Source organism: Pinus tabuliformis, chromosome 7 (assembly GCF_031772625.1).
Source record: "Pinus tabuliformis cultivar Carrire ecotype Pingquan chromosome 7, CPIR1, whole genome shotgun sequence".
Taxonomy (NCBI): domain Eukaryota; kingdom Viridiplantae; phylum Streptophyta; class Pinopsida; order Pinales; family Pinaceae; genus Pinus; species Pinus tabuliformis.
The window spans coordinates 957,645,504-957,668,867 of record NC_142293.1 but is presented as its reverse complement, the minus strand read 5'-3'; the positions used below and the strand labels follow the sequence as shown (position 1 = coordinate 957,668,867).

General features: G+C 37.5%; 1 protein-coding gene and 1 pseudogene across 1 annotated transcript; both read left to right on the top strand.

Moving 5' to 3' along the window:
* The first annotated feature begins 11,146 nt into the window (after positions 1–11,146).
* Positions 11,147–11,617, top strand: LOC149250805 (putative calcium-binding protein CML25). Its single transcript, XM_089453755.1, has one exon. The coding sequence runs from the start codon at positions 11,147–11,149 to the stop codon at positions 11,615–11,617; it is 471 nt and encodes a 156-aa protein (XP_089309881.1).
* Positions 11,618–22,670: 11,053 nt separating this feature from the next.
* On the top strand, positions 22,671–23,027 carry LOC149250804 (calcium-dependent protein kinase 7 pseudogene; annotated as a pseudogene).
* The last annotated feature ends 337 nt before the right edge of the window (positions 23,028–23,364 follow it).

Genomic DNA, 23,364 nt, shown 5'->3' with positions numbered 1-23,364 from the left:
GTAAGGACCATATCGAATTGGTCTAAGTTTCTGATAGACTCTGGTAAGGTGTTCCTTTTGAAAATGCAACCAGACTTTGTCGCCCACCTAAAACTTATGTGGCACCCAATGTTGATCATGTCGTTGCTTGTACTTGGCATTTGATTTCTCCAGAATGTCGTGGACCTGCTGGTGGATATGTTGGATGTTGTCAATGAAGTTGTTTGCCTTATCTGTTTCGGACTAGACATGAGCCAAATCTGTCGAAGTAGCTGTAAATGGCATGGCCACATCAATGGGACATAGTGGCTAGAATCCCAAGCCCACCTGAAAAGTGTTATGGCCAGTCGAGTTGTGGAGAGCCTAGTTATAATTGTGATGTACATAGGGTAGGCTCTCATCTCATGTGCGTGGATACTTTGAGTTGTACATGGGAAGAATGTGTACGATCATCCAGTTGAGGACCTCTCTCTGGCCATCAGTTTGGGGATGTAAAGTTATGGACATAGTGAGCTTAGAGTCCAGCATTGACCAAAGACTGGACCAAAATGTGCTGAGGAACCTATTGTCTTGATCTGAGATGATAGATTGTGGGATCCCGAAGTGTACACACACTCGTTCGAGGAAGAGTTTAGCAGTGGCTTCCATTGTGATATTCTTCTTGCAGGCCACCATAATGGCCATCTTCGATAATTTGTCGACAACCATAAAACACAGTCGTTTCCATGCTTAGTAGAAGGAAGTCACGACATGTAATCCATGGAAATGGATTCCCAAAGTCGACTAGTGGTAGGAAATGGAGTATAGAGGCCTTGATTCTTGATTGTCGGTTTGGCAGTGGTGCAGGTAATGTAGGATCTGATGTACTTCCCGACATCCTGTCGAAGATTCGGCCAATAGAAATACTTCTGTTGTACTGCCACCATTTTCTCGACCTCAAAATGCCCGGGGGCCCAACTGCAGTGTGCTTTCCAAATCATCTTGGCATGCTCACTTGAAGGAACACAAAGGTGTCCCATGTGGCATAATAGGTCATCTTGGAGGTGAAAATCTGGAACTTACTAACCCTCCAAGAGTGTCTCATATGTGTGGCTAAATTCTCGACCGCTTTTGTAGAGAAGTAACCAATCAGAAGTCTTGTGCACAAAAGAGTTGAGCACGGTGGTTAATGCCATGATCGTTGGTCGGTTGAGGCCATCTGAAACATTAATTGTGCTGCCCTACTTATACTTGATATTCAAATCGAATTGTTGCAGGTATGTGGACCACTTCTGATGGCCATCATTCTACAATTCCCTTGCATCTATATGATCGTTTCCTTCCCCAAAATGCAATGCCTCCATTGTCGGCAGACCTGCACAATGGAATACATCTCTTCGTCATAAGTGGGATACTTCTGGACTATGTCTGAAAGTGTCTCACTGTGATATTCCACTGGATGCCCCTGTTGAGTAAGGACTGCCCCAATAGCATAATCAGAGGCATCTGTCTTGATCTCAATTGGATGTTGCAAGTCTGGTAATGTGAACACTGGTGCAGAGCAGAGGCGATGTTTCAACTCTTTAAATCCCTTTTGTTGAGATTCAGACCAAAATAATTTTTCTTTCGCTCCTCCCTTGGTGACTTGACTCAAGGGCCAAGTGATATGAGAGAATCCCAACACGAACTTGCGGTAGAAATTAGCAAGACCCATAAAGCTGCAGAGCTCTGTTAGAGTAGTTGGAGCTAGCCAATCCTAAATGACTTGGATATTGGCTGGATCCACATGCACGCCCCATTCATCAATAATGTATCCTAGATACTGAACCTGGGTCATGCCAAAAGTGCATTTCTCAAAATTGGCACATAGCTTGTGTTGCCGCAGTGTTTGGAGAACCTGTCGAATGTGCTGGAGGTGCTCTTCCCAACTCTGGCTAAAGATCAGGATGTCATCCAAGTATACTACTACAAATGAGTTGGTTAATGGCCGCAAGATGTCATCCATCAGCCTCATGAAGGTTGCAGGAGCATTCTTCAAACCGAAAGGCATAACCGACCATTCGAAAAAGACCTCCTTGGCTTTGAAGGTAGTCTTCCACACATCGGAGGGCTCAATTGGTACTTGGTGATATCCTGATTTCAAGTCGATCTTGCTGAAATATTTTCCCCCCTTCAGTTGGCCCAGAAGGTCATCAATTCGTGGGATCTGGTACCTATTCTAGACAGTGATCTTGTTTAGTGCCCGATAGTCAATACAGAGTCTCCAAGTCCCATCCTTCTTCTGTACCAACACGATCGGGCTCCCACAGGGTGATGAAATTGGTCGCACGTCACCTTTCTGTAGCAGCTCCTGAATCTGCCTCTTAATTTCGTTGTTCTCCATAACGAATCACTGATAGATTGGTCCATTCGACAGCGGCGCACCTGTGGTCAGATCAATGGAATGCTTGACCTGATAGTGCAGAGGCACCCCTGCAAGGGAGGTGAAGATGTCCTCATACTCCTTGACGACCTTGTCCATTTGTTGTTGTCGTGCGGAGGGGTTCTGTCTGGAGGTCGTGGCCACTATCTTTTGCTTTCCCTCAGGGCATATCATCAAGAAAACAAATTTCCCGATTTTGGAAATGAGCTTACTACATTGTTTTGCAGTAACCAAAGAGATGGCAGTAGGTGGTGCAACCTCCGGTATCCTATACAACATATTTCTAGAAGTAACAATAACAACACGAGCCTTGACTCATACAGAGCATGCCGCTTCCATAAGTATGGTTGGCCTAATAATACATCACAAACATCGAGGGGAGCAACGTCACATAATACCTCATCCGTGAAGGGATTGATGCTATATGGAAGGTGACACTACTCGCTCACGCGAAGATCCTGTCCTTGGTGAAGCCACCTGATGGTGTACGGTTATGGATGTGTTGTGGTCGGTAAGTCCAGCAACTTCAAGACCTCTGTCGAGATGAGGTTCTTTTGGCTCCCACTATCGACAATGAACTGTAGTGGGGAACTCTTTACCCACATCTAGGAGTGGAAGAGGCCCTCCTTATCCTTTGGATCTTCGAGTTCCTCCTTCTGGTTCTTTGTGGTGGCAATGGTGGCGTTGGGCTCTACATCAATAATCTTCTTCCCTTTTTCATTCACCTTGTTAGGTTCTGACTCAGAGTCAGAACATCCATTTCATTCTAAAGCCTTTAGCTCGACCACCAATGATTGCTTGACCCGACACTTACTTTTGTTGTGAGTGGAGCTCTTATGGAACTCACACCACTTTCCCATGCCCTTCTTCGGCTTCATGATGTTGTTCTTTGCTTGAGTAGTTCTGGATGATTTTGTATAAAATTCTCGTCCTCCCATGTGGAATCTTCAGCGGGTAAGTTCTTCCACTTGATGAGATACTCTGAAATTGATCGATTTAGTAGCTGTCAGTTTCTTATTTCTGTGATTGCTTCAGGTTTAAATATGATTTTTCCTTCCTCGTCAAGTTCTAATAATATTGTTTGAACTAGGACCTTAACACCTATAAATATTTAAGCATGAAACATGGAAAATTGGGGGCACTCGGGAGGATGCAAGAAGCTCCAATTTGTATGCCATAGTAACAATATTTTGCAACACTTTATAAGGACCATAGTACTTTGGTGATAATTTATTATCCTTCTTAGCTTGCTTGAGGGACATTTGTTTGTATGGTTGTAGTCGTAAAAATAACCAGTCGCCTATGTCAAAACTTCTTTTGCTTTGAAATGATGCTTTTGAAAATAGTGCAACCTTTGCATTATCTTGATTTTTTAGGGTCATCCATAAAATAATTTATAAAAATTATTGAGATAAATCTCATGGAATTGTGAGTAAAATATGCATAAAGAAGGTGGGGAACCACTTGTCTTCCTCTTGAAAGTAGGTTTCAATATCCTTGTAAATACCATTATTAACAAACTCTATCAATTGACAAATATACCTCATATCAAAATAAATGAAATCATCCACTGCAAAAATAAATACTTCTGGAACATAAGGATATGAACATTTCGTTGCACTTGCATGGTCACAAGGCCAATGGGCCATGCCACTGCTCCAATCACCATGCAAGTGACCACTTGGCACCATTGGTAAGCGGGGGAATTAACCCCTAGTGTGTGGGCGGAGTCGATTGCATGACTCAGCTACAATGTTAAGGGGCCACCGACATGGTGGCTCGAGCAACACACCACTCGAGATATTATGCTAGTGACCCCTTAGCATCATGGCTAGGTTGGGGGTCAATTTTGGAATCGACTACAACCTCCATTATGTGGGTGGGCTTGATTTATGAAATCAACCCCCTACCCCAATTTTTATTTCTAGGATTGTTTTTCTTATTTTAATTTTTAAATATATATTTTGTTTCTTTTGTACATGTAATGAATTAAATTTTCTCTCATCAGAAAAGATTGATGGGTTTTCCCCATTTGGGGTTTTTCCCTCGTCATTTGCCTAAAACTTTGGTGTCCCATGTCTCATTGTTTGTTGTGTTCCCTATTGCTCTATTCAATAAGTTAATGGTTGAAAATTTTGATTTATAAATACTTAATGATTGGAATGCTTTAAATTGTGTCAATGGAAGTAGTTATGAGTTTGAAAAATTGAACTAGTCTTGATTGCACTAGAAAATCAACACTATTGAGTGTGACAACCTTATGAAGGTAGCCTTTAATAGAGGTATAGGATCCACTAAACCATGTTTCTTGGTTGAAGGTACAAAGGGTGGTATGAGGTATTGATGCTTTGAAATGATGCTTTTGAAAATAGTCCATCCTTTGCATTATCTTGATTTTTTACGGTCATCCATAAAATAATTTATAAAAATTATTGAGATAAATCTTGTGGAATTGTGAGTAAAATATGCATAAAGAAGGTGGGGAACCACTTGTCCTCCTCTCGAAAGTAGGTTTTCGTATCCTTGTAAATACCATTATTAACAAACCCTATTAGTTGAAAAATATACCTCATATCACAATAAATGAAATCATCCATTACAAAAATGCATACTTTTGGAACATAAGGAATATCTCCAAATGTGCATTGTCAAAAATGAATTAGAACTAAGACTTGGTGAAATATTTGTCTAAATAAACGTTTTGAACTCTAGAAAATAGATGGCCTAAAAATTTGGCTTCATGGTCGCAAAAAGTGGGTGGTTGCACTAGAAAATATTCATAGGTATGTTGATAAATGTAGAGAAAAATTCAGTTTTGTGATGCCACTAGCAAATATTCTTTAAGTATGTTGAGAATTCCAGAGAAAATGTGAGGAAAGAAAATGATGAGCCAAAAATTATAGTTGCCAATAAATTCTCTGTATGGAATGCTTGAAGTGGGATCTCCAATCAAAACCTAAAAAATGTGAAGAATGTGAAACCATAGATTTGCAACGATTAGGGAAGTGTATCTAGTCAATAATCCTTAGATCCTTTGTAAATAAAGGAGATCAAAGCCATGGATCCACAATTACAACAATGATGCCATTAACCAAAATTCTCGTATTTGTTGTTGAGAAAATCACAAAATAATTCAATGCGAAAATAAAATGTAGGGCACTTCAGTATCATATAGAAGATCCCTTTTTCTATTGGTTCTATGATGGCATTTTGATTTCTAGTTTCTTTTAATGGACACAAATAATTGTTGAATGTGTGATAGGTAAGAACATTTAAACAAGGAAAAGAGAAAATTACATTTCTACAACAAACCCTAGGGGAGAATTACCCTAGGTTGGTATTGAAATTACCCTATTACACTACATTATATGAGTAGAGGAATATAATTTTAGGAGGGATATAATAATTAGATAATATGGAGGCTAATGCACCACCAAATCATATCACACCATCAAGTAGATGGAGCAATCACTCAGAAAAGTATTCAAACAAAATATTTTTAATTTTAGGCGTTGTTAGTGGTTCACTTTTCATTGTTTTCTTATGTTTGTTTGAAACTATGATAAGATTGAAATCTTCCATATTTAGAAGGTGATACGGAGGTGTTCAAGAAAAGGAATGTAGACTTACCATTGCATTGGCTTGCGAGCACATTTTGGACCGTGTTATTTCAAACCCTTAAACCCGCGTTCCAGTTTCCATAGGGAGCCATCTACACTCACATAAGAGAATTTGAATCTTTAATAAGAGAATACCTCTAGATTCACTTCTAGTTCTCCCTTTGTTTTCATTTCCCTCGTTCGACAATTCATGTTGAACCCTTACTAATGGATTTGGGTTTAACTTGTGTCACTCCCACTCCTCGACTTTGGGTTGCTCATGGGCTTTGGAATGTTATATCAGCTTTGGGGTTCTTGGCTCTAGAATGTTATATCATCTTCGGGTTGCTCACAAGCTTTGAAATGCTATATCATATTTGGGTTTCTATTCTCTAGAATGTTATATCAGCTCTAGGTTGTTTCCGTGCTCTAGCATGTTATATTAACTTTCGAATTATATATCGGCTCTGGACTGCTCGCATGATCTAGAATGCTATATTGGATTTGGGTTGCTTAACTCTCGAATGTTATATTAGATATGGGTTTCTCAACTCTAGAATGTTATATCAGGCCTGGGTCTTTCATATACTAAAAATATTTATATATGTATATATATATATATATATATATATATATATATATATATATATATATATATATATATATATATATATATATATATATATATATATATATATATGTATGTATGTATATATATACATATATATATATATATATATATATATATATATATATATATATATATATATAGATATGTATATGTATGTATATATATAGATATATATATATATATATATATATATAGATATATATATATATATATATATCTATATATATATAGATATATATATATATATGTATGTATACATATATACATACATATATACATACATATATATATATATATATCTATATATATATATATATATATATATATATATCTATATATATATATATATATATATATATATATATACCTATTGATGGTGTTAGAACTCTGCTAACACAAGGGGGTTTCTGTAATGATGTCTCAGTTATACCTCACACCATGTCTGAGAGGAGCCCCATATGGGAGATAGGCCCGACTACCATTGTAATGATCTTAAATAATTGCCTTGGTCGAAATCAATCAATATAAGAGAACATACACATAACTTTCGAGAGAAGAAAGTAAGTTAGCTTTGTGAAACATACAATTGCAATGTTTATGAAGTAATTTCACATACGGGAAGAGAAAGAGTGAGCCTTTAGAATTAAAGTAATAGTACCATCCTAATAAATACACACATACATATAGAAAGAATTGTTAGTTAATCTGCAAAATATATTTCCAAGTAACAACGATCATAAAAAGAAGCAAGACACACATTTCAATTAAGATATATACCAAATCCAACGAAATAGTTCATTTTCTTTAGTACATATGAACACAAACATACATAAAAAAAACATGAAATAATAGTCTCACAATATTCACGTTACATGCATGAAATTACATTAGGCTTCGATAGCTTCAAAATATTATGTGAAAGTGCCAAGATACATAATTACAATGATACATCACTAGCCCCAATAGTGGAACATGAAGCCACCACTTGCTCCTCCGAAGAATGATCTTCTCTCTTATGCCAATATTGAGAAGCCAAGGCTAAAATTCCCATTTCTTGATTTATGAGGGTTTATTTATATCAAAGAAGATGACCTTTCACCTCCCATGTGACCTTTGAGCTTCGTCATGACTCTTGATCTTCCTATATGACTTTTGAGCTCCTTTATGACCTTTGGACTTCCTAGTGACTATTCATATTCCATGTGTAACCCTTGGGCTTCCACATATTTTACATTTTCTATTTTTTGAAATTAAAATATTACATTCCACCTAAATTGTGGCAAAACACCTATTTATGTTCATTCTTTTGAAAATCACAATTTGACGATTGTGACAGGAGGTTCCATTATAATGTATCAACAACAGGCTCCATCCTCTATTGTCATGTCTTCAAATATTTATGATAATTCTAGAATGTACTTCATCTTCACCCTCCAAAAGGTTTTAATATAGTATTGGAACCTTCTATGTCATCATGGTTTGTGATCTATCTTTCGTAGTTCATAATTCCTTTATCTCCTACATGATCGTATCTTTATGTCTCACCTTCACAAGAGTCTTCTTGAAACCTCTTATTAATGAACTCATTGACTATCATCTTCCATGATAAGATGCTATGATAATATGCTCTAGTTCAATAATACCTGAAAATGAAATTCACTCATCGCAAGACAAACGCAGTCCCAAAATCACCTATTCTATCTTGATTTCTCATGCAAGATGCCCACTTTGATTGGACAATGTGCTAGTATTGAGTGATGATATTTCTTGGGCACATGGCATAGGTACATGATACAAGAGGTGAGCGTATGGGAATTTGAATTGCACAGTGCACTAGGGAAAGAGAGAAGAATAAGCTTGTTGATCCAGATTTAAACAGGAACGTAACAAATTACATATATAACCATAAATACAAAGATGTAGTAGAAATAACAATTCATTTTATTAATATCAAATACTAAAATATGCTTACAAACAAAATGAAAATAAGACTAGCTCGGGCGATGGTAGCTTATCTATGAGAAAAGATGTGGCAGATACATACCTCTTAATTGTATTACAATGAGGCTCCAAGGCCTATTTATCATTGAGAAATAATGGAAAACCCTAAACATCCAAAAACCTAACCCTAGGAGATGAAGTCCCAAACTATGGGCCCCGTTTGGGTAAATTAGTACATCAACTTCGAGGGGTCATAACTTTGGCATACGATCTTCATTTGACATGCACAATACCTCGTTCGAAAGATCTATCTGAGGACTACAACTTTTGAGTGAGAGACATCGGTCGATAATCCATGATGCTCCTGGTTTTCCCAAAAAATGTCGTTTAGGGCCTCAAAACGCCTCTGGAAGTTCACGACCCGAAAAACTGCCAAAAATAGTAAATTGTGCTACAAATAAGGAAACTGAAAACTTGAAAGAAACAATGGTGGGGGTCCAAGTGGAATAGGTAGGTGGCCATCAATATCAACCTGGATCATTCCATCCCCCTTACGAAGCAATGGTCCCCATTGCGTTGAGTTCCTCCATGAGATGAGGAAACTTCTATTGAACTTGGTCCCTAGTAAGCCACTTGCCCTGGTGAAGGAGTTGGCCTGCTTTGACAACTTGATATAGTCTGATCCTTTGTTTTCAGGTGTTCTTGATCTGTGTGTCCATGATCCTATCAGTTGTGGCTTGTTCCATGCAATATTGAATTAACTTGTAGGGGTGATTTGTTCTAAAATGTTTGATGTGTCTAGTAATGGTGGGAAGTATAGTTGAAGGCGGTCCACATCGAACACTGGGTGCAGTCCAAGGAATGGGGGAATGCTGAGCTCAAGTGCATTGTCTTCCACAACCTTGGTAATGGTGTAAGGACCATATCGGATTGGTCTGGGTTTCCGATAGACTTCGGTAAGGTGTTCCTTTTGAAAATGCAACCAGACATTGTCACCCAACTAAAACTTGTGTGGTACCCAATGTTGATCATGTCGCTGCTTGTACTTGGCATTTGATTTCTCCAAAATGTCATGGACTTGCTGGTAGATATCTTGGATGTTTTCAATGAAGTTCTTTGCCTTATCGGTTTCGTACTGGACAGGAGCCAAATTTGTCGGATTAGCTACAAATGGCATGGCCACATCAATGGGACATAGTGGCTGGAATCCCAAGCCCACCTGAAAAGTGTTGTGGCCAGTCGAGCTGTGGAGAGCCCGGTTATAGTTGTGATGTACACAGGGTAGGCTCTCATCTCATGTGCGTGGATGCTTTGAGTTGTACATGCGCAGAATGTGTACAATCATCCTGTTGAGGACCTCTGTCTGGCCATCAGTTTGGGGATGGAAAGTTGTGGATTTAGTGAGCTTGGAGTCTAGCATCGGCCAGAGACTAGACTAAAATGTACTGAGGAACCTATTGTCCTGATCTGAGATGATAGATTGTGGGATCCTGAAGTGTACCCACATTCATTCAAAGAAGAGTTTAGCAGTGGCTTCCATTGTGATATTCTTCTTGCAGGCCGCCATAATGGCCATCTTCGAGAATTTGTCGACAACCACAAAAACACAGTCGTTTCCATGCTTAGTAGAAGGAAGGCCCGACATGTAATCCATGGATATGGATTCGCAAGGTTGACTAGGGGTAGGCAGGGGAGTATAGAGGCATTGCTTCTTGATTGTCGTTTGGGAGTGGCGCAAGCAATGCAGGATCTAACATACTTCCCGACATCCTGTCGAAGATTCGGCCAATAGAAATACTTCTGCGGTACTGCCACCATTTTCTCGAACCGGAAATGCCTAGTGGCCCAACTGTAGTGTGCTTCCCAAATCATATTGGCATGCTCGCTTGAAGGAACACAAAGGTGTCCCAGGTGGAATAATAGGGCATCTTGGAGGTGAAAATCTGGAACTTGCTAACCCTCCAAGAGCGTCTCGTATGTGTGGCCAAATTTTGGGTCACTTTTGTAGAGAAGTGACCAATAAAAAGTCTCGTGCACAAAAGAGTTGAGAATGGTGGTTAATGCCAAAATCGTTGGTCGGTTGAGGCAATTTACAACATTATTGTTGTTTCCCTCCTTATACTCGATATTCAATTCTGCAAATATTCACTGCAAATCCAACCGTTTGTCCATGTATCGCGAGTCTTCCCTCCAAAAGGACCAAAAATTCCCTCCTTCCCTTTATTTGTATAAGGAGAAAAAATTCCCTCCCTCCCTCTATCAAATGTTAACATTACATTTATTATTTCTATTGTTCGCCACACAGCATCAAACATTTCTACTCTTTTGCTCACCACACAAAATGTCGGCACATCAAATTACATTTCGCATCTTGGCACATCAAACATTTCGCCACCTAGCACCAGCATTCGTTGGTGGGTACAATTAACAATTGCTTAAACCATCCCAGAAATTGGTACCCTGTGGACACATGGCATAGATTCCATAAAAAATCGCTATATAACGATGAACTCCACACCATCTCCATCTCCATCTCCTCATAGTTTTTGTGTAGTATTATCCTATTTGCCTTCACCTTCACCTTCAAGCATAAGAATGACTTTAGTTGTGCAATGTGCCACCCTGAGTAGCCGCTGCGAGCTTGAGAACATGTTCCACAAGTTCGACACCAACGGTGACAGAAAAATATCCAAGTCAAAATTGAGTGCCTTGATTACGAAGGTGGAGATTGAAGGGGTGATGAAGGAGGTGGACTACAACAAAGATGACTTCATCAACTTGGATGAGTTCGTGGAGGCCAATTCCAATAACCTCAATGCCGCCCGTCTCATGCGAGACTCTGCTTCAGCTAAAGGACGTGTTCCGCAAGACGACGACGGCAAAATATCGAAATCCGAACTAAGCGCCATCCTCAAGTGCGACGCAATGGAGGAGGAGATTGATGGGGTGATGAAGGACGTGGACTCTAACAAAGACTACTTCATTAGCTTCGACGAGTTCATGGCCGCCAATGCCAACGACCTCAATGTCACCCATCTCATGCGAGACCTAGCTTCAGCTAATTGATGCCCACGATGCCACCTCTAATTAATAAATAAATAATCACTATCACCTCACCTCTCAGCGCTTAACTCTATCATTATATGAGGGATTAATGCATGTACTCTTTCTTTCTCCTATCCTACTTAGTTTTAAATATTTGAAATAACTACATACTCTTGTTGTCTTCATGGGATTCACTATCCCTAATCTCTTTTTACATACTTACCATGTTTTTGTTATTGTTTGAGAAAAAATTATTTAAAATAACTACACACTGATTTATCTTTTTCTTTTTACTTAAGTTGTTGTTGTTTGAGAAAAAATCATTTAAAATAACTACACACTAATCTATTTTCCAAAAAATCATTTAAAATAGTTACACACTCATCTATCTTACTTACTTACTTACATTGTTGTTTGACAAAAGAAAAAATTAAAACTTCATATTCTTTTGTGTTACTCAAACCAACATGATTAGCTGATGAGGAATCACCCTAAAACAATGAAAACAAGCAAGTTGACCTTAGCTCGTATGATTATATATTTGTAGATTTTTAAAGAAGTAGTACCTTATTAAACTCTCTTGTTTTATCACCAATTTAGCTAAAATCATGCTAAAAGGTAAGTCATGCATTATTTTCTTCTAAAATTTAATTAGTGTATAATTAAAAGTGAATATATCAAAAGAAAACTACATATCTTCATTTTCATTTAGTTTTACTATATTTTATCGAAAATATATATATATATATATATATATATATATATATATATATATATATATATATATATATATATATACAAACAAACAAGCAGGGTTCATTTATTCTTGGAAATAAAATCAGCAACATAAATGTTGTTGATTGATTATCTTTACCTAAGCCAAAAGTAAGACAACATTTGTATTGTTGGTTTCATCTTCTACCATTTAATAATGGATAATTTTTAATTTGCCTTGGATTGGAAAAAAAAGATATAGCATCTTTGCGTACAAATACATGGTTGGAAAAAAGCCATTATAACGAATTTGGTTTATTGATAAAATTTTAACAAAAATATTTAAAATTTGATTGCATTACTTTTGAAATTTATTTTAAATATACTAATATCTTGCATTTATGTGTAGGGCTCATCCAAGTTAATAAATGAGTGCCTAAGTCAAGAGCTAGATTAAGCATCTATTGAATCTAATACAAACCCTTGTTACAAAACTCATATAGTCACTTGATGAAAGACTTAAAGACTTAATTAAGCACATGAAAATTACCTTCATCAAGGGTTTGTGCAAATCATTTTCACCCACCTCCCTTACCAAAAAGTGCATCATGGATTGATGGATTCACCAATCTAAATTCATCTACTATAATAAGTATTGCTATTTTTTTCCATGCCTATATAGTAACATTTAAGACTAAATTTTCTTGATTCAAATAAGAGATATGTTCCCAAAAATCAAGTACTAGATCGAAATAAAAGAGGTGATGGGAGTGATGCAACCGACGTGAAGTTTTGGACAAAGGAAATACCATCTATTATTACCCATATCCATATCAACTAAACTAGGCCAATATATGTTTATCACTCTACATGATTATAAGATGATTGGATTGAAGGTGAATCATGGTTGAATCCAATAGAGGCTCTGTCATCCATTTCATAAAGAGGAGATTCCCTTTTAATATAAGCCATTATCCTTATGAAAATATGAGAAATTTTTATTGGAACAAAGATCACACTAACAGGGGGTGAATCAATGTGAGAGAAATTTAACCATTTCACAACTTTTCATCATTGAACAATTAAGTATATTTTATTGGTATTTGACATGAGGGTTGGAAATGCACTCTAAAAGAAAGTTGTAAATTTGACTTCAAGTGGGCTTAGATTTTATTTTTCAAGTTTGGAAAAGAGGCTTAAATTTGCATGCCCACACCAATCCCAATAAGATGAAATTGAATTCCCAATATTGCATGTGAGTTGGGCAATTGATTGGAAAGAACAATAAATTACTCTTCAATAAATATGAAATTTCATCCATGAATATATAGAAAAGGGTTAAAAATGTTGGCCCAATACCATAGATTATCAATACCACATGCCCAAAAAACCATAATTCACTTCATATGGCACTTGTTCCTATGCCATATCTTTTAATTATTCGGTTTAATTCAAAGGGAAAAAAGTTGCATAACTTCCTTGGAGATAAATTCCAACCTTTGATTTTTGTATACTAATATGAATATTCTATAATATTCTGGGTAGGTTAAATCTCTACCATCCTCCTAATAATTATTGATAATTAAAATAAAATCCTAAAAACCCTATTCCAAAATAGACAAGTCTATCCACTTAATTATTGCATAAAAAACAAAATGGGTTCCCATTAACCATTTATGTGCAAGGAAGGAAGTGTCAGTTTTATTGAGTTTACAAAGAGATAACTTACCACAAGATTTTAATGTGATCATTCATGACAATTCAAAATAAAGTTTCTTTTTAAAATAACATAAAATAAATACAACCTTAAATGGAATATGGTGTTTAATTTCGCTAATGAAATGTAAGACCAATAATACTTCAAACTATCATACTATGAAATCTTCAAACTATGTTAAAAAAAACAAAAACAAAAAGGGCTTAATGTAGTAACTCAATATCTATGGCTTAATAATGGTTTCTTTTTATATAGGGCTTATCATGCCCCTCCCCTTCCAAAAAGTGTTTCTTCAATATTTGACTATATGTGGTTGTTTCTGCATGAATAACCCATCTTCCCATGTCACTTCCTCCATTGGTAGGTTCTTCCATTTGATGAGGTAGTTAATAATTACTCGATTTCTCATCTAATTAGAACTTGTTTCAAATATTGTTTATGGTTCTAATGTTACTTTCCCTTCTTCACTAATCTCTGGTACAATATTTTTCACTGGGTGCTTATCATTTTTTTCCTTCTTTAAGCACGAAACATGGAAGACTAGATGTACATGTGAAGATGGAGGAACCTCTTTTTGATAAGCCATACTTCTAATCCTTTGTAAAACCTTATAGGACCCATAATACCTTGGAGATAATTTATTTTCTTTCTTTTATTTCTTGAGGGATATCTTTTTATATGGTTGTAGTCTCACAAATACCCAATCCTCCACTTCAAATTCCCTTTGACTTCAATGTTGATATGCTTGTTGTTTAATCCTACTTTTTGCCATAAATGAGTTATCCGTAAATAGTTTGAGAACCTCTTGTTGGTGTTATATGTGGTCCTTTATTTCTTGAGCCTTTATATCCCTTTCAATGGTGATGTGATGGATGGAGGATGATGAAGTATGGAAGGATGTGTTGTACCACCATTTTTCCAAGGGAAGCCATTTGACCCATTGTCTCTATGTATCATATGCTAAGTGACATAGATATCCTTCTAAATATTTTTTCACTACCTCAATTTTCTCATCATATTGAGGATGGTAAGATGAGTTGTGGGCCAATTGAGTACCCAATCAAGAAAATAATTAAGTCCAAAATTTCCTAGTGAAAATTGTATGTGTGTCACTTACAAAAGAAATTAGTATATCATGTAGCTTTTGTTCTATTTCCATGAATTATTTTGCCACAATACTTTCCTCAAAAGGATTACAAAGACATCAAAAGTGGCCATACTTTTTAATTCAATATATTGTTACCATAATGACATTCTTTCATTTAGATTTGGGTAAATCTATAATAAAATGCATTGAAACTTCTTTGCAACACTAGCTTGGTATGGATAATGGTTGAAGGAGCCTTTGGGTATTGATAGTATCTCCTGGCATACCACACATTCTTCCACAAACTTTTTCACATCTAATTTAAGACCTTACCAAAAAAATATTTCTTGATCCAATGGTATGTCTTCAAAATCCCTCAATGTCCTCCTATAGGATAAGTGTGTAATTTCAAAAGGACCTTTTGTTTGAGTTGAGAATTCTCGCATAAGTATAAGAAATATTGATACCATAGCAAATCAATTTTCCATGTAAATTTTTCTACTACATCGGGGTCCTCCTATAGCTATTGAATGATCTTGCATATCTTTTCATCTTGCTTCCATTCTATCCTTACTTCTTCCACCTAGTAATATTGTGGAATGGAGATAGCACATAGTAAACCATTTGTGTCATCCTCTTTCCTTGAGATTACATATGCCACAATATTTTGTTTTCCATTTCTCTAAATAATTTCAAAGTCATAACCCAACATCTTTGTGACCCCTTTTTGTTTCTCTTTTGAAGATAATCATTGCTTCAAAAAGTACTTCAAACTATCATGGTCTGTTTTTTTTGAAGTGTCTTCCTATTAGGTATGGATGACATTTATTAATTGCATGTAGTATTACCAACATTTATTTTCCATAGATGGGCCTGAGTAATATTTTTCCTTTAAGTTTTATACTTTCAAAGTAAGGGGGCATTCCTTTTTGCATAAAAAATGCACCAATTTTGGGGGAGGTCGGAGTGGAAGGGATTCTAATTAGTCTCGATCGAAATATTGTGTCTCAATATGCTTGGGGGCTCGACCTAGCAACCAATAATCAAGCAGAGTTTCTCACCTTATGGAAAGGGTTGAAATTAGCTAGTGCAAATAAAATGACTAAGCTAATGATCTTCGTTGACAAACTATTTAAAGACGACATGTTGTGATCCTTCTCCTTTGCTCCAAATAATTAGTGTAAATTCCTCTTAGTTTGAGCAATTATTTTTCTTCCACATGCATAGGCATTTGAATTTGATGGTAGATGCCCAAGCCAAAAAAGGATCATATATGGACCAAGGCAACTTGGAAATATATATTTTGTCTCACTAATATCTTTATTCCCTAAGTCATGGTTGGTTCCCTAAGGTGTAATTATGCCCTCATTTTCATTGATATCATAGGAAAAATCTCTCGAAAAGAATGGTGCATTATAATCTCTTATCTAGATCTTTCCATGGCTCTCCTCCGAAGAAGGAAGGCACTCGAGATCTAACACCCTTCCCTTTTCTAGCCATGGATCCTTGAGGTTTCATCCCAGTGTCATGTTTTCATAAACAAGTGGCAAGTCACATTATTCCTTTCTTATGTTGAGAGTCTAGTCTACTTAATACACCCCTAGTAGGATTTTCTCTGGAATTCCTTGGTCTTGGAGTTTTTATCATTAAGCAATGGGATGGCCTTAACTATGTTCCCATGGAATTCATATCCCATTCAGTCTTGGTACTATTAATGATCTTTAAATGGATTTGAAATCCTTGTTGTAGTTTGGCTCATGGCAAGGTCTCAGCCCTATGTATAAAATGAATTACCTAGCCTCTCATTCTATCCAAGTGTCACTAATTCATTTTTGGCTAGAATTGTGGAGAATATTGGTGAGTGCTTCATCTAGTTGGGTGAAAATATTTTGTTCAATGATGGCTAATCCCTTGGCTATTAAGGACAACGTAAATGCTAGTATAATGTCTAAGAGGATGTTGGAGGCTACCTAAGTGCTACAACTATCCATCCATCAGTTGGAAGATATGGTTGAAATGAAAAGGCAATAATTTCAACTATTCCTAGAGGCTAAGTTACTTGGGCTTCAAGCTGATATGGAACAAGCATTGACTGGCCTTAATGAGAAGATCAATTCCCTGAATGTTCATGTTTTTTCTTGGGAGTTCTCTAAAACTAGTGGAGCACAGCTTGATATGGGAGGATATGATCCCAGTAATGCTTCCAAAATGAAAACACCTCATTGTGTGTGGAGGTTTCATGCTATGCGACATGGTCATTGCTGATTATCAATATTTTGGTTGGTTTTTGTTACAGTATCAAACTTTATTTATCCATGTTGCGATGTAAATTTCTTTTGATACTTGGGTACTTTTGTCAAGTATATATTCATTATGTTTTCAGTATAGGGAGGATTGTAGCCTTAGAGGTTACAATTTTGTTTTTTGGACTGTTGATTTCATCTTATGTCAAAATATTGAAGCATTGTGTAAGGGTTTGGCCCATAATATAACTTTATTAATATAAAATCCCTTACCGATTCCTTAAAAAAATGCACTAATTCTGTCAGGCCAGGGTAACTCCAGCAATTAATGAGCGCAAGACAGAACTGGTGATTTTATTCATTTAGACAATTGTTATTTATACATATACAAAACAGATCAGTTCATCTTCTAGATGACTGTCCAGCTTCACCTCATCCGTTTCGGATTAGGTGTCAACATTCCCCCCCTTAATCTGAAGGGATGTTGGTGAGTCCAAGCATTGTTCTGAATCTTTCAAGCTTTTCTCTTCCAAGCGCTTTGGTGAAGATGTCTGCAATTTGCTCGTTTGTGGAACAATGACGGAGATGGATTGTTTTGGCCTCAACATGATGTCGGATCAGATGATATTTAGTATTGATGTGCTTAGTACGATCATGGAACTTTGGGTTTTTGGCCAACTTTATTGCAGAGGTGTTATCAATCATGAGTGGCGTTGATTGTATTTGTTTTACCTGCAAATCTTCAAGAATTTTCCTGAGCCACACAATTTCTTTCGTTGCTTCAGCTGCTGCCACATATTCTGCTTCTGTTGTGGAATCTTCTGGTACTGATTGTTTGCGTGATCTCCAGGAGACAGCTCCCGATCCAAGACTCATAGCATATCCTGAAGTAGATACCCCAGTTTCTTTGTCTCCATCGAAGTCTGAATCAGAGTATCCAATCAAGTTGAAATCGTCCACCTGTGTATACTTGATTCCAAGGTCTTGAGTTCCCTTCAAGTACCTTAGAACTCTTTTTGCAGCAGACCAATGTCCCTCACAAGGCTTTTACATAAACCTGGAGAGGATTCCAACAGCAAATGAAATGTCTGGTCTGGTAGTAGTGAGGTAGATGAGACTTCCTACAAGCTGTCTATACTTTGTTGCATCCTCAAATTCCTTTCCTTCAATAGATGTGAGCTTCAAGTTTTGTTCCATTGGAGTAGAAAGGGGATTGCACTCTGTCATGCCAAATCTGTTTAACAAATCTCCAATGTATTTCTTTTGAGAAAGAAATATGGACTTTGGATGTTGGGTTACTTCAATGCCAAGATAATAATGAACATAGCCCAAATCAGTCATTTCAAAAAAAATTCCTAATTCTTTCTTTATGGATGCAATATAGCTTGCATTGTTCCCTGTCATTAAAAGATCATCTACATATACCACAAGATATACAACTGTTTTGCCAACTTTCTTGACAAATAAAGTTGCATCATCAAGATCAAAATGTTTGAAGTTGAGTTTCAGAAGATGCTCAGTTAGTTTTTCATACCAGGCTCGTGGTGCTTGTTTGAGGCCATACAAGGACTTCACAAGTTTGCATACTTTGTGTTCATGTCCTTTCACAGCAAATCCTTCAGGCTGGGACATAAAAACATTCTCTTTTAGATCTCCATTCAAGAATGCAGTTTTTACATCCATTTGATGGACTTTCCAACCGTTCTGAGCATCTAGTGCAAAGAGTGTCCGGATGGTGGCCCATTTTGCTGTGGGAGCAAAAGTTTCCTCATAATCGACCCCTTCCTTCTGTGCAAAACCTTTTGCCACAAGCCTAGCTTTGTGCTTGTCAAGTGAGCCATCAGCTTTGTACTTGTTCTTGTAGACCCACTTGCAGCCAATTGGTTTTGTTCCAAATGGAGGATCAACCAGCTTCCAAGTGCCATTCTTAATGAGGGCATCATACTCCTTTTGCATCGCTTCTTTCCATTCATCATGAGAAGAAGCTTCTTTGAAGGAAGTTGGTTCAAAATCTGTAGACAAGTTCAATTCACAATCATAAGTAATATCCATATCAACAGGTGAATTAGAGTTATCTACATCACCTCCATCTTGTCGGTTTGTATTTCTGGTTCCTGTTTTTCCAATTTCATCAGGATGAACACTTTCAAGTGTCTTTGTCAGCCACTTTGGGGGACCTTTCTGATATGGTCCAGGCTATTCTGTTGATTGAGTTGGGACTGAATCAAGATTAAGTCTCCCAATTCTATCAATTACATCACTTAAAGCATCATCCGTTGTTGGAGTGTCATGCAGGGGAGATTGTTCTTCAGAAGGAGATTCCACATGTTGATCTAGTATAGGAATCCCCCCTTCAAGATGTGGAATCTGATTATCAAACTCTTGGAATGATTTCGGTTTTGTGAATCTATCCAAGCGATCAAGTTGTCGCTCAACAACACTGTCAGATTTGGATGATTCAAGAAAAATGACATCTCTAGATAAAACAAACTTTTTATTTACTTCATCATAAAGGCGGTATGCTTTAGATGTGTTTGAATACCCCAGGAAGATACACTTACGACTTCTAGCACCAAGTTTGTTTCTATGTACCTTTGGTATTAAAGCATAACAGGTGGAACCAAATATCCTGAGATGTTTTACTGAAGGAACATGTCCATACCACAATTCATAAGGAGTCTTGTTTCTTATAGCACTAGATGGACATCTATTCTTTATATATGCAGCACATAGAACAGCATCAGCCCAAAACATTGTCTTTACATTTTTTAAGAAAAGCATGGATCGTACCATATTCAAAATTGTTCTGTTCATTCTTTCAGCTACACCATTCTGTTGAGGATTATAAGGCACAGTTGTTTGATGTTTAATCCCATGTTGGCGAAGATAGTGTTCAAATTCATTTGATGTATATTCTTTTCCATTATCAATGCGAATAGACCCAATATGAGATTGTGCATCATTTTCAATCCATTTATGAAAATTTTTGAATGTTTGAAAAGCATCAGATTTGTTCTTCAAAATATAAACCCAACACATTCTGGTGTAATCATCAATAAATGTCATGATATATTTATTTCCATTTGCAGAAGGAACAGGCATTGGACCACATAAATCTGAATGAATAAGTTCAAGCTTCCTATGTGCTCTTGAATGTGAATCATGAAAAGACTGTTTGCTATGCTTTCCTAGAATGCAAGCATCACATTGTTTATGTTTTCTAGGAATTGTAGGCAAACCAGCAACACCATTTTTCTTCAACAAGCGGAGACTATCATAGTTTAAATGTCCAAATCTAGCATGCCATAATAAACTTGATGGAAGTGCACCTTCTTCATGATGAGAAATATATGAGAAATGTTGTGCATGAGCAGAGGTTCCTTGCAGTTTAAGGAGTCTTTCTTCTTCTATACCCCTCATGACAAGTGAGTGGTCAGATGCCTTTCTTACCTCAAGCTTGCCATCAAACATGTGAATGGAGTGACCTTGCTGGCGGATGTGGACCAGGGACAGCAAGTTTCTCTTCAGCTGTGGGAGATATAGAACATGATCCAGAAGAAAATCTGGAAGACTAGGCAGTTTAAGCCTGATTGTGCCAAGCCCTGATGGCTTGATTTTTGACTGATCTGCAAAGTATACTGCTCCATCAACATTGTCAGTGAAATCTTCAAATAAATCTTTCCTATGAGTCATATGACAGGTTGCTCCTGAATCAAGCAACCAGTCATTTTTGGAAGAAGCAAGTGAAGCATTAAACAAATCTTCATTTACTCCAATGTTACATTGTGCCTCAATATAGTGAGCGGATTCAGGTGCTTTACCTTTGTCTGTGTCATCAGTTTTACCTTTCTGTTGATTTCTTCTCTGCTCAACTTTGTCCCATGGTAGCTTGCATGTAGAAGCATCATGTGATCCATTTCGTTTGCAGCGAATGCAATGCAGATCTGCCTTTTCTGCTTGAGGATCTCTGCCCCCCTGCCTCTGAAGTATCTTCCTCTTCCTCTTCGTCCACCTCTTCCTCTTGTAGAATCTTGAGCAGGATGCTTTTCTTTATGAGCAAGGCAAACAGTCTCTTCAGAAGATTCAGGGACTGTTTTCTTTCCAAAGGCTTTCTCTCTTTCAGCAAACTTTTTCACAAGAGTGTCAAAGGTTATATCTTTAAGATTTACATTTGCTTGTAAAGACTCAAGATAGTTAGAGTAGGTAGGATAGAGTACTTTGAGAAAGGCAATAAGAGAGATATCCAGCTCAACCTTAGTGGATTTAATATCATGCACTATAGACTTTATTTCAGATGCAAGAGTAAGAGGATCATTATTTTTTAGTTCAAGGGTGAAGAGTTTAATCATGAGCTGAACAACTTCAAGTGCAGAATGTGTATCATAGAGTTCTTTCAGCTTTTGTAAAGCTTCAAAGGCAGTGGAATAGGATGAAATATGACGACTTACTTCCTCATTTACAGATGCTGCGATCAATGCAAAGGCTTTGTTGTTCTTGTTTTCCCAAATGGCGAGTTCTTTGTCTGATGTGGGTTGCACAGGGTCTTTGTCTTCTTCTCCGACACACACTCCTTTCCACAGCTCATTGTAGATAAGGGTGTGTTTTACCATCCGGGACCATTCAGAATAGTTCTCCTTGCCAGTGAGAACTATTCCGACCATAGAAATGATTGAATGCATTCTGTAAAAAAAATATCTCTGCCAAAAACTTCTGTTGAGAGAAAAAAATTCCTTATATGATAACCTTATGCATTTTATTTTTCTTCTAACATTTCATCAGCATATCATGAGCATCACCATTTCTTTATATCACTTCCATAATATTATGTTTTAAGAAAAAAAACGAGGGCGCTCAACATATACCACTGTTTTGAAAAAGAGGGCGCTCATATATATCACTGTTTTGAAAAAGAGGGCGCTCAACATATACCACTGTTTTGAAAAAGAGGGCGCTCATATATATCACTGTTTTGAAAAAGAGGGCGCTCATATGACTTCACTATATCAGTTTTCAATTCCCGCAATCTCAAAAGCGATGCACAGATTACAAAAATTAAGAAATGATATAAAGAACTAATGAAAAAATTCTAGTTCCACTTTCACATCCATTATATCATCGCTGTACCATGAAAACGCTGCGGTGAGGCCGGATTACATTGATGTGCAGGAGCGGAACCATGAAAACGCTGTCAACCGATGCCGAGAGTCTTCAATAAAAAAACGCAGTCACCATTACAAGCTTTAGTCTCCTTTATCTACTGATCCACCCATCTTGTATTCGAAAACCAGGAACACACAGACAACGCCAGTCAAAATGACGGATGCTCTCCTTCAAAACTACCAATTGCAAGACGAAGTGATCGGCAGAGGTAGGTTCGGGGTGATCAGGAGATGCTTGAACAAGCAAAGTGGGCAACAGGCCGCTTGCAAGACCATAACAAAGTCAGATGTCCTTCAAGATTCATTCGACAGAGAATGCCTCGACAACGAAAGCAAGATCATGCAGTATGTTGCGGGTCACCCCGCTGTGGTTGCCCTTCACCATGCTTATGAGGACGATGAGTTTGTTCATTTGGTAATGGAGTTATGCTCAGGCGGAGATCTGTTCGACAGAATCGTTAGCAGGACACCCTTCTCCGAGGACGACGAAGTCAAAGAGGGGAAGGAGTGATACGAAGCCAAAGGTGGTTGATCTGTGTGAAAAAGGGAACAAGCGCGGCCGCACGCAGCGGAGGCACTTCAGGCAAGGGCGAGAACGTATGAAGAAGCCGAGAGCACTCCCGTCAGCCTCAGAGGCAGCCCAGACTCAATGGGAACCCTTGGTCACACAAAATCGAATTTGGTTTTCGAGCAGTATTACAAGGAACGGAGAAACGCATAAACGCATCAACGCATCAAGGTAATGGAGCAGAAACGCAGCGTTCCAGGGAATACATGAACGCATCAACGCTCAGGTAAAGAAAACGCACATCAATTACTCATGGTCTGAGGGCGCAGTCTCCAGAGGC

Bases quoted from the DNA above. Each gene is read 5' to 3' on its own strand.
- LOC149250805 (XM_089453755.1), top strand. From the start codon at position 11,147: ATGACTTTAGTTGTGCAATGTGCCACCCTGAGTAGCCGCTGCGAGCTT.